Source organism: Camelus ferus, chromosome 20, assembly GCF_009834535.1.
Source record: "Camelus ferus isolate YT-003-E chromosome 20, BCGSAC_Cfer_1.0, whole genome shotgun sequence".
Taxonomy (NCBI): Eukaryota; Metazoa; Chordata; class Mammalia; order Artiodactyla; family Camelidae; genus Camelus; species Camelus ferus.
Genome location: NC_045715.1, coordinates 16,872,077 through 16,884,244, shown reverse-complemented (window position 1 = coordinate 16,884,244; position 12,168 = coordinate 16,872,077). Strand labels below are relative to the sequence as shown.

The following is a 12,168-nucleotide window of genomic DNA, read 5'->3' as shown; positions in this document are numbered from 1 at the left end:
GTGAATTTGAGAATGCTGGTGTATACTTTTTCTCGGGTAGCCACACTTGCAAACCAGGTAAATTCTCAGTTTAGTTCAGCAAACATGTAATGAGCACGAACTAGGGGACAGGCCCTTCTGTTTGGAAGTGCTAGGGTCCAAAACTTCACAGGCAGGCTCCCTGTCCAGGGGAGCCACAACTAGCCGTTCTTAGGGAAGGGAGCACCATTTCCACACTGCAGGAGAGGAAAAATAATGTTCCCTTTACCTTTCTGAGTTCTTGGCTAAGACCGCTGTAATAAAGGTTAACAAGAAAAACAGAAGTTTATTAACATGTATATCTCATGTGTACACGGGAAATACTCGGGGAAAAATGAGTAACTCAAAGAGATGGCTTAAAACTCCAGCTTACATAGCACCTTCAACAAAAGAATAATAGATCTGGAAAAATGGTGAGACAGAGGAAAGCAATTGCAGGCTTTCAAGGGCAGAGATAAAGTCTAGCTAGAAAAATTTGTCATTTAGATTGCAGGCTGATTGGGCCTGAGGTTGTCGCGGAATTAACCTTTGTACCTCCCTCCTGATAGAGAAGGGAGGGGGGCGCGCACCTTTGTAAATTTGGGTCCTGCTTTTAGGCAAATGGAGGGGGAGGGGAAAGTAGGGAGCTTTTCTTGTATCTGCTTCTTAATTACCTTCTGCTCACAAAAATCTTTATGCCAAAGTGGCATATTTTGGGGTGGCATGGCCTGAACTCCTACAGTCATATTTTGGGGTGGCATGTTCTGCTGCCCTTCATACATTCCCAAATTGGTCTAATAATATCCAGAGTAAACTCAAATGATGAACTGGCAAGGAAACACCCACAAACCAGAAACCTTGACACAGCAACAGGAAATTCTCTTAATTCCACATTTATTAATTACACACACACATCTCTGCTGACAAGACACTGACACACGTATACAGTTATCAAAACCTGGAAAAATGAGTTACCGGCACATGCTTAAAAAGCAAAATATTTCCACACTTCTCACGACACTTACTCTCAAGTTTTAGCCCATGAATTATGGCATGAAAAAAATCACAGCATAGATATTCAAGTAAAATGCTATCTACCATAGCTGCCCATGAATAATTACAGCCCTGGGCTCCAGCCATCAGAGAAGGCAGTCCTGTGGCTTCTAAAGGCAGTTTAAAGTTAATAATAAAAGTTTACAATAAAATAAATTTATTCGCATTGTGCTTCTGATCTATACTTTGATCGAGTCTTTCCATAAAAATAAGGGTAGAAGAACTAGCACTTGACATAAAATGGTATTTAAAAGCCACTCAAATGGTTAAAGATAACAGGTACAGATGAGCTTTTAAAATGAGAATCCTTCCATAGCTGGGGAAAGTAAATTGAGATGTGTTTTCTCAAGCCCAATAGACTCCTGTTAACTGAGTGATTTTATCTGAGTTATGTGATAATTGCTGGGAAGTTCTTGGTGAGAACTCACTGGAGTGGGCCCTGAAAAGTACTTTTGACACAGTAGGTGTTCAATAAAATGAAATAATGCCTCATAAATGTGGGCAAGTCAACATCGCCCTCTTGGTCTAGCTCAGGGATTGGCCAACTATTTCTATAAGGAGCCAAAGAGTAAATATTTTAGGCTTTGTGGGCAATACTGTCTGTGTTGCAAGTATCCAGCTCTGCCAAGAAAGTAGCCATAGACCATATGGTAAATGAACAGTTATGGCTGCGTTCCAGTACAATTTTATTTATGGACACTGAAATCTGAACTTCATATAATTTTCATGTGTCACGAAATACTATTCTTTTGATTTTTTTTTCCCCCAACCATTTGAGAATATGGAAAAACCACTCTTCGCTCTGGGTTGCACAAAAACAGATGGCAGGCTGGATTTGGCTTGTGGTCAATCCCTGGTCTAATGGTTCCACTTCATATTGTAACATACATTTTAAAAAATCCACCATATATGGTTACCTTATTGAAAAATACCCCCCTAAATGTTTATTTAAAAATACTTATTTCCCCACGACCGAGACCAATTTTACTAAACTGTCAGCTATTTCCTTTTCAAATTATTTTAATTCCAAAATTAATCAAAGATATTGCGATGAGTCTTTGGGCCTCCATGTACGTACCTGGTGAGCCACATATATGAAAAAACTCAAAATCTGTCATGCAGCCAAGGCACCCACTGGCTGACAAAGTTACAAGTGTATTTGAATGTATTCCTCCAAACATTCCAAGCTATCAGTATTCCAAACTTCTTTTGTTTTTTAAAGAGATTGTGTTTTTTACTTATATTTCAAGAGCAGATGAAGTTTGATTAAGAGAGGATGAAGTTTCTTTTTTTAATAGGATAACCTCAGATTTATTTTTTCTAATTATTTTGGGCAGGGGGTTAATTAGGTTTATTTATTTATTTACTTATTTTTTAAATGGAGGTACTTGGGATTAAACCCAGGACCTTGTGCATGCTAAGCATGTGCTCTACCACTGAGCTATACCCCCACCAGACTTCTGAAAACTAATGTTAGAGTATTTTTATTGTTAATAGACTCCCCAGAGCATCCACAGAATGTCAGTGGAGTCTGCACACAGAGTGAGTGGAAAGGAAGGGGCTTCATCCCCATCTGTTCAGCCAGGAACAACCCTTATTCCTTTTCCTCGTGTCTCAGGATGGATGGAGACACACAGTACAGAAATACCTAGAATTTTCCTAATCAGAGCTTTTCCTTCGGAATGACAGGAAACACCAGCCACAGTGCTTTTGTTTTCGTTTTTACATGATGAACTAAAAAAACTCTTATTGGATAAAAGGCGCCTGAAAGTCAAAACCTCATGCCTCTTCTAATAGGCAGTTGTGGGAATTCTTTTTCCTTTCACTGTGGTGGAAGTGCTTTTGCAGGTGAAGGAGCAGCATCTTACAAAGACAGCGAAACCAGGCTGCAGGTGACAAGCCCTCACGCAGGCTCAGGGGGTGGGCAGGTGGGTACTGGCCTCCTCTCAAACTTGGCAAAGTGGGGCTGGGCGGGCTGCTCATGTAATAATGGCTTCTGTACTTACATCGAATTTTCATTTTTTGGCAACTACTTTTGCTTTGTCTGAGGCTCACAACATGCCACTGAGCTACAGAAGGCATGCATAACGTCTTCACTCTCCATGGGCGACGGGGGCCGAATGGCACGTACGTCCATGGGAACAGAGCCCCTGCTCAGTCATGTGTGTGCTGTCCATCCCCCCAAGACGTTGCTCCTTGCTTTGTTTTATGCTTAGGCTCGTTTCCAAGGGGAACAAAATGAAGACAGGGCAGAAATGAGAACAAAATCTTTCAGCAGTTAAGATGATGAAGACTTTGATTTTAAAAAATGGTCCAGAAAAAGGGGGAGGGGTTCCTTCATTCCACAAGGAAACACAGGCAGTTCTGTGCTATTTCTTCTGAACTCTTAAAAATGATTGATTCAGCCTCTGCAGCAACACCTCTGAACACCCAGCAAGTGTCGTGTTGAGCTGGCAGATTGCCAGGGTGCTGTATACCCCCGACCAGCCTGTCAGTCCCACTCAGGGTCTCCCTTGCAGGCCTCTGGGTCTAAGCTCTGGAGCCACATGGGTGACGGCTGTGTCCTTGCTCGGGCAGTGACAGGCTGCAGGGGCCAGCCGCCCTCACACTGCACCTTGCTCTGAGGCAGATAGGGTGGGGTCCAGGGCTTCATTCTGTGAACCCAGTGCTGCTTCTTGGGCAGTCTGCAGCCACAGGCACACGGCATATATTGGTACCTAGTCAGCTAGCGGGATGGGGGGAAATTCACATCTGCTTAAGGTTATGAGGGTCAGTTAAGCTTTAAAAAGTTCCTAATTCAGATACCCCAATGAGTTTATTTAAAATAATGGTTGGCATTCCCTCTAGATGTAGGTAAGCTTCCTCTTTAATTTTTTAAAGAACTGAAGAATCCTATAAGCCTCCAAAGCACACGTACTTGAGTTCCAGATACTCATCGATGCCATACTTGGACCCCTCTCGCCCAAGGCCGGACTGCTTCACCCCACCGAAAGGGCACTCCACGGAGGAGATCAGCCCTTCGTTGACGCCAACCATGCCGACTTCCAGGCGCTCTGCCACTCTCCAGATCTGCGCCGGGTCTTGAGAGTAAAAATAACCTGTCGTGGGGTAAAGGACAGATGGCTTGTAGAACAGTCATTAAAGATGTCATGTCCGCAGCTGAGGGGGCCACTGCTGACTAGTCACTTGGGCCTGGAGTCCTTCCTGCCCCCATGTAGAGCCCCTAGTCTGTCCTGTCGGTTTCTTCATCTCAGAACCTTTGGAAAACATCCTGCTGTTCCACTCTTGCTAGCATCTCACTGTCTCCCATCAGGACTGTCACAATAATGAACCCAGCTGCTGCTGTCTCCTGTGCAGTCTGTCCTGCACACCTCTGTCAGATGACCCATGTGATACTTCCCCCCAAACCTTCCAGTGACCCTTTGTTACCTATACAATAAGGTGGAATTCCTGGTGGGTATTTGAATTCTCTCTAATGTGGTTTCAATCAACACTTTCAGCTTTACCTTCCATTACTCCAGTCACCAACCATCTTCTCCCAGCTCATCCACCCACTTCTCCTTGTCCTATCTTACTTAACCGTGTCACTCCCTTGGTCCCCCTCTACCCAGAATCTCTCCCCAGATCTCTGCACAGTCAGAACTCTGCCCATCACGGATGACCTGGTTCAGAGGCATGGCTTCCTTCACCATCATCCCACTGAGAAAGGATGAAGGGAATTCTGATCACAGGGTTATGAGGGCACTGGTGCACACATCTTACTTACTGCAGCTTTAGGATAACTCGTTGAGGAGGCAGCGTGGGCTAAGGGAGTCCACAGGTGCACACCCTTCCTTCCATAATCAGTAGTTCTCCTACACCCAGAGGGGAAGCTCCTATAGGGCCACAGCTGTATCTTTATGTCTTTGTATCTTCGTCAGTACTTCGTTCACTGTGGGTGCTAAATACAGCTTTGCTGAGTGCATTTATGCCCACAGAATTTTGTCAGGGTCATAGGGGACAGACTGTAGCCACCCTGACTGTTTCCAAACTAAAAGAATGGCAGCCGCTCCATGAGTCTCCATCTGCTGCGCTCTCTCTGCCCCTTTCACTGCTCTGACGCTCTCTGCCGAGTACAGCACTTCCTCTTCTGCTCAGGCTTCCAGGAGCCACGCAGAACGGGAGAAAGCACGTGGAATTTCCAGGCATCTGAGAATGTGGGACTTAAGGGGTGCGTGGGATTCTCCACCTGCAACAATCCGCCCTGCCTCTTCTCCCAGCACCACCACCGCCAGCTCCAACCAGGGAGCTCCCACACCTGTGTCCCGGGGACAAGGCAAAAAAGAACACGGACTTGCACAAACCCACCTTCACCCCTTGGAAAGCAACAAAACATACAGTCCAATGAAGTTTCCTTCTCAAAACCCAGGGCAATGTTTAAAAAGCAAACTCCGGTGTCAGCTTGAGAAGTGATTACGATCAAGGATGAACAGTTACCTGCCAACCCGACATCGGTTGCGTTTGCGATCGCCACAGCTTCCTCCTCTGTATCGAACCTGCCAAAGTCAAGAGGGGTCATCAGCAAAATCCCAAAGGGGAGAGTAAGGAAAACAGAATGTTTCCTCCTAATTTGTCTCCCAAATAACAGCAAGAAGTAAATCGAACTTTTGCAAAGAGTACAGAGGAAAAGCACCATCATTCACCGCAACCATGCAGAGTTCAAGGCTGGTGATCTTGGATCAATACTGGTTTATCTCTTCTAAGAGAACAGGAGACACGCAGGGAACTGTGTATTCAGAATGTCGAAAAAAATACCTTGAGAAAAGGATTACTGCTCTTGCTACCTACCAAGAAAATGTAACAATCATAACAACTGCTTTAGAAGCAGCCACAGTAGTAGAAAGGAAGAATCCAGAGGATGCTGGGACCCAGGGTTCTAATGTGGGGGCCACACTCATGCTGCTGGACAGTGTGACAGTGCTGGGTGTCTGTTCCCCTTGGAAATGAAAGACTGGTAGGATGAAAGCTCTATGCAGTCTCTTCCTGCTTTATCATTTTCTTTTTTTAAAAAAAAAATTGGAGGGGGGATGGTATTTAGGTTTATTTATTTGTTTATTTTGATGGAGGTACTGGGGATTGAACCCAGGACTTCATGCATGCTGAGCACACACTTCACCGCTGAGCTTTGCTCCCCTCCCCTACTCCATTCATTTTATTTCTGGAACAAGATTTCAGAGGCTGTTTTCTGTTGCCCCAGAATTATAACTGGGGGCCAAATGTCCTCTGCACCCCAGTTCCTCAGCTCGGAGACCCAGCAGTAGCATCAGCCAGCCAACTCTCTGAAGGCACCAGGCAGGGCTGGCAGACTCCAGTCAATGCAAGAGGAAGACTGGAAGAGAAGCAGAGAGCTCTGGGGGAGGTGGGGTCAGGGAGCATCACCAGCTCTGTTTCCCTGGGCTTGTCTCTCCACCCATACAGAGCAAGCCATTCCATCCATGGGAGAACAGAAAACAGGGCATCACCCATGTCCTCACTCCCCACCTGTCCCTCCAAAGTGCAGTAATCACATCATCAGCTGTGACACCACTGAGGATTTTCACCTTTGGGGTATATATGCTAAGATTGGAGCTGTGCTCTCACCATCCTGTGTCCCAGAAGTGTCGTGTGACTACAGCCCCCATGAACAACTGTGTCCCTCTCCCTGACTTGACTCTTTATTTACACAACAGCAACCATAATGATACCAGGCAGTGGGCTAACTGCTTTATGTGCCTTACGTCATTTAAACCTTAACAACCGTCCTGTGAGGCAGGTACTGGTTTCTAGTCTCTTTCCCATCAAGGACCCTGAGGCTCAGAGGAGTTAAGTCATTCAAAGGGACACAGGTATGAAACAACAAAGCCCGAATATACACCCAACTCAACTCCAAAGCCTGATTCCTAACCACTGCATCCTTTGAGAAAATGTCAAGTTCATATTCAAGGTAAAAAATATTTTAGTAAAACAAAGAAGATGAAAGTTCTCCAAGTGGTTCATTTCCCCAGTGTCAGATTACTATATAAGTTTCATTAGCAATGGAGGAGAGAGAAATAGCTGGAGAAATAATGACCAAGAATTTCCCAGGACTAAGCAAACACTTTAGATATTAAAGAAACACATTAGGACCGCAGACTGAAAAAGCTCACAGGATGCCAGACCCACGCTACCACGGTAAAATCCAAGAACGTTCCAAGGCCAGGAGAAATTTTAAAAGTTTTCAAAGAGAAAAAGCAGATCCCTCTCACAGGAGCAAGAACCAGACATCACCTTTCTCAGTAATAATCCTGGAAATAAACAGACCAAGGAGTGGTATCTTCAAAGTGTTGAAGCTACGATTTTATCCAAGTAAGTTATCATTTACTTGTGAATGTGAGACAAAAGATCACATGAGAACACAGACGCCCTTGAAAGAACTCTTTAAGGTTGTACTCCATTAAGGAGAAAAATGAGTTCAGCAGAAAACAAGAGAGCAAAGGAAAGAATTTGGTAAATTTTGTGGTCTAAATAGGCAATAATAAAAACCCACTTCTATAAATCATACATTGAACTTGGCTCTTCCACTGACACAACCCCTCCACGTGAACTGGATTTCTCTCTGGGTACCTTTTTCTTTTTCTAGTCTTTCTCCTGTCTTCCCACCCACTGGATGATCTTACTTGATAACAGGGGCCAGAGGCCCGAAAGTCTCTTCCTGAGAGCAGAGCATGTTCTGGGTGATGTTGCTGAGCAGGGTGGGCTCAAAGAAATTTTTTCCAACTTGATGTCGCTTCCCACCTGTCACAACGGTGGCCCCTTTGGAAACAGCATCACTCACGTGTTTCTCTACCTGTGAAGAGACAAAGAAGAGCCCTTGGGAAAGGTGGCTGAGGATACTTTGGAAGTGTTTAAACTGCAGAAAACTGTAACTGGCTTTCTTTTTAAAATAGGTTGAACCACATACCCTGCTTCCTTCTAGTTAGGGAAAAAACAAAACAAAACAAAACAGATATGCAGAGATATAGAGGCGCGAGCTACTGCCTCCTCCCCACTCGGTGATTTTTCCGGCTGTTTGGTCTTACTGTTTGTCAAATGGCCTAATACACACCCGTGTCTTTCCAGGCCTGATGCCCAGCTGTCTTTCTGGGATTTGCTCTCATCGCCAGGCTCTTAGATCCCATGTTGTTCTCTTTCCTGGACTTTCATTTTGTTCTAACACATTCTCCATGAGTAGTTGTTTTGAAAAAGGTGCACTGAAACTGGTTTACTTTCTGAGTTTTCTGATGCTGTGTGTGCGGTGGTTTTACCTTGTATTAGTGGGTGATAGAATTTGGACCTAAAACAATTTTCCTTCAGAGTGCTGAGTGTGCTTCTCCACTTCTGGTGTTATTGATGAGAAGTCTGATTCAAAACTAGTTCTCACTCCTTTGTGGGTAGCTTTCCTTCCCACCCCCCACCAAAGTTTCTAGAATCTTTTTGTATGTTCCTGACTTTCTAAAATTTTAGCAAAACATATCTGAGTATTTCTTTTTACTCATTCTGTTCGGCAATTGGCGAAGTCTTTCAATCTGAAGAATTTAGTTATTTTCCCCTAGCTTGGAGAAATTTTCCCCTAGTAATTATTCAATAATCCTATCTCTTCCGTCTTAATTCTTTCTTTCTAAAGCTCCTATTACTAAGATGGATATGCCCTTCACTGCAGATTAATTCTGTTTCCTTTTTGAATTTCTGCCATATTTTTCATCTCTTTGTCTTTTGTTTTAAATTCTAAGAGCTCTCCTTGGTTTTGTCTTCCATCATCATTCATGATTTTTAAAAAGATTTTGACCATCATGTGTTTAATTTCTAAAAACTCTTTCTTGTTCTCATTGCTTCATTTTCACAGAACCTGCTTCTGTTCCATAGACCTACTATCTTCTCAGTGCTCCTGGAGGACACTGTTAGTCTCAGAAAACTCCCTTCTGTTCCCAGTGTCATCTGCTTCTTTTTGGGTCAGCTTTCTGTCTGTTCTTCCTGACCCTCTAGCATGCTGAGGGTTTTCCTCTAAGGGTGTCATGATTCTTGGCTGTTCATCTTTCTAATGAAGGACAAGGTTGATTAATTTCAATGTGTGACATGGGTGATCTTTGCTGTTTCCAGTCTCTTCCCTGAGAGGGACAGCTACCAGCTTGGGTTTATTCTCACCTGGCAGGCTTTGCGTTAGGGGCAGCCCCCGCCCCAAGGGTCAAAGGTCACCCCACTCTGGTGCACCTACCCTGACTCTTGCAGCGGTAGCCTGCCTAAGCTGGCTGCTCCATTTCTTCAGAGGTATTTGCCTGCTCAGAGCAAATGCCTCTGCTGTCTTATATGTATTGGTGGTGGTAGTGGTGGTTGAGGGTGTGTGGGGGTTGAGAATGACCCAGAAAATCATGCAGAAGCATAACCAATTAGTGCTGTTTCTCCCCTCCTCCCAGCCCTACCCTCCACCCCAACCATTTCCAGAAAACCTCCATCCTAAAAATGACGCACACTTCCTCTGCAGGCTTCCCCCGGGCGTGCCTCGTTTGCTTTGACTTGTCTGTTAACACAATCCCTTCTGCCCTCCAGAAGTTCATCACAATCCATGGTCCACTGGAGTCCTCCCCTCCTCCCACTCTCAGTGGACTAGTCTATAGGATTTCAGGAGAGACAAATATAGGCTTGCGCACATTCTGCCGTTGAGATTCACCCTTTTAAAATCCTCACCCCCTGTAACGCTCTCATAGTCCATTGTCTACAACAAATCCCCATGAGCCAGGATGGCTTACTTTCTATAATTTATGTCTCTAAAAATACCTATATTTAATGTAGTTAACAAGGCCCCATTCTATTTGAATCCAATTAGAATATGCGTTTATTTTTCTTGTCATATTAAATGTGATGTGCACTTTCTCCCCTGGAATTGACCCTATGATTGTATGTACACTAAAGCCAACACGATGGATTCTTTTCAGACAAGGTGTTTTCTACTAAACTCTCCAAAATAAGAAATCCTTCTACTTTAGTTGCTTGAAGTCCTAAGAAAGAGCGCCCTCTAGAGAGCACTGTTTGCACAACCACTTTGGGAAGAATAACAACAAAATCTCCAGGACAACGGTTTCCTAGTCTGCAAACTAGCAGTAACTGGGGCACTGAAGCAATGCCAGTGCCTAGGCCCTACTCTGACAGATTCACCCTCAATCTCCTCGAGTAGGGCCCATGTATCTGTAGTTGTTAAAGACACAGGGTGGGTTAAGAACCACCACTCTGGGACTTGAGCCATAGCTAGTATAGACCCAAACTGTCTTCATTGGCTGTTCAAGCCCCCAGGGTCCAAAGTCATCTCAAAAATGCAGTAAACTTTAATGTATGTCCTCTATCTAGAGACAGAGACTCCCAAGGCAATAACAAGAACTGTATCAGAGCTCTATAAAACCTGAGTGCTGTTGGTGGCCACAGGGAAAGGTACCAGGCGTGGCCTTCAGCCGACCTGACTGCCCGCTGGGTCAGGGCAGCCACTCCAGGGCTTAGTCCTCAGGCCCTCAGGGGCCAGTGCACAGCGATGGGGCTGTGCTTCCCACCTGGGTGCTGATCTGGCTGTAACCTGATTTTGATTCCTCAGCGGACACCCAGGAGGTTGGCTGTACCTGCTTTCTGGCCACCTCTCCTCCTTCTTTCCCCACACACAACCTCCAGCCTCCATTTTCTACTAAAATTCTGTTAAAATCCTTTCTACCAGTAGAGGCTTATCCAGGGAGCACACTGGATGCTTGATATTACAGGGGAGTTCCTTATAAACAATTCTAGAAAGGATCTTATTTTATTTTACTTTGTTTGTTTATTTTATGAGGGGGAGGTAATTAGGTTTATTAATTTATTTCTATTTGGAGGAGGTACTGGGGATTGAACCCAGGACCTCGTGTATACTAAGCATGCGCTCTACCACTAGAGCTAGACCCTCCCCCCACCAGATTTTTTTTCTTTTAATAGTGGAGCAAGGAGAGAAAATTCACCTAGCTAGTAGTCTAGATTGTATCATTATTTGAACAAGCAAGTCCTTCCTTGAGGAGTTTCCCTTTCTTGCTGTCTCTAAATCCTAAACATGATTTCTGCAGTTCCACATCTCCCTGCCAGGATGGTTTTGTCAAGGATTCTTCTAGAAGGGCATTTTGTGGTCAGTGCCCACCATCGCTTCAGCTGAATCACAAACGATCGCAAAAACAAAGCCTATTTCCTTTCCTTTTAGGTGTTCCAAAAATTAAAAGAACTTTGTATTTCAAGATTTTTTTTTGAGGTGGGGAAGGAGGTAATTAGGTTTATTTATTTACTTACTTTTTTTTAAGAGGTGTATTTTAAGATCTTAATTCCCGAGGAAGCAGGAGATGGAATTATCACCACTAAAAAGAAAATTTAGGGAGGGCAGCAGAAGATTGACATTGAACAGATAATAAAATGAACCTACCTTTTCTACTGCTTTCTCATTAATTAACGGGCCTTGAGTAGTTCTCTCTTCAAATCCGTTCCCCACGCGCAGGTTTGTTTTAATTGCCTCGGCAAATTTTTTCACAAAGGAATCATGGATGCCTCTTTGCACCAAGAAACGATTTGAGCAAACGCAAGTCTAGACAGAAAGAAACAAACTCACATAGTTTGTTGGAAGCTATTGACCTAACCAATAAATGTGTGACTGTGGCTACCTCTGAATGTGAACGCACTTCCCCAGGGGGGTCTTGTTCTGTGTCCCACTTGCTGTGTTCCCCACTGTGCAGGTTGGCCCTAAAGACAGAGGCACTGAGTGCATATACTTCTCCAAGCTCCTCCAGAGATGCCACCCTCTGTGTTTCAACAAGTAGGTGATGATAAACATCTGTGCTCAAAAAACCCAAAAAGCCACCCATCCCAAGTTTTTTCAAATGGCTCAAATAGGGATAGGAAAAAAACAACACAAGAAACTGTAACTCCCTGAGAGATAGTGATACTATAGCAACAGAGAGCAAAGCTAGAAGAAATGTGGTCAAAGACACATCAGTGAGCTTTTTAAACCTCTCAAGCATGTGGCAGAATCTGACATTTTGAAAATGGACATGAGACCATTCTTCCATGTCAGCCTAAATTATTGAAAAGTCC

The 12,168-nt window shown here is 44.2% G+C and overlaps 1 protein-coding gene across 1 annotated transcript in view; it reads right to left on the bottom strand.

The window, feature by feature from the left end:
* Positions 1-874: 874 nt before the first annotated feature.
* The window catches only part of ALDH5A1 (aldehyde dehydrogenase 5 family member A1), a 30,118-nt gene continuing 18,824 nt past the window's right edge, over positions 875-12,168 (bottom strand). The window contains exons 7-10 of the mRNA XM_014557193.2: positions 11,504-11,662; positions 7,725-7,894; positions 5,527-5,585; positions 875-4,148 (exon numbers count right to left, since the gene is read on the bottom strand). Coding sequence (XP_014412679.2) covers positions 3,943-4,148; positions 5,527-5,585; positions 7,725-7,894; positions 11,504-11,662 — 594 coding nt within the window. The 3' untranslated portion in view covers positions 875-3,942. The remainder of the gene's footprint in view (positions 4,149-5,526; positions 5,586-7,724; positions 7,895-11,503; positions 11,663-12,168) is intronic.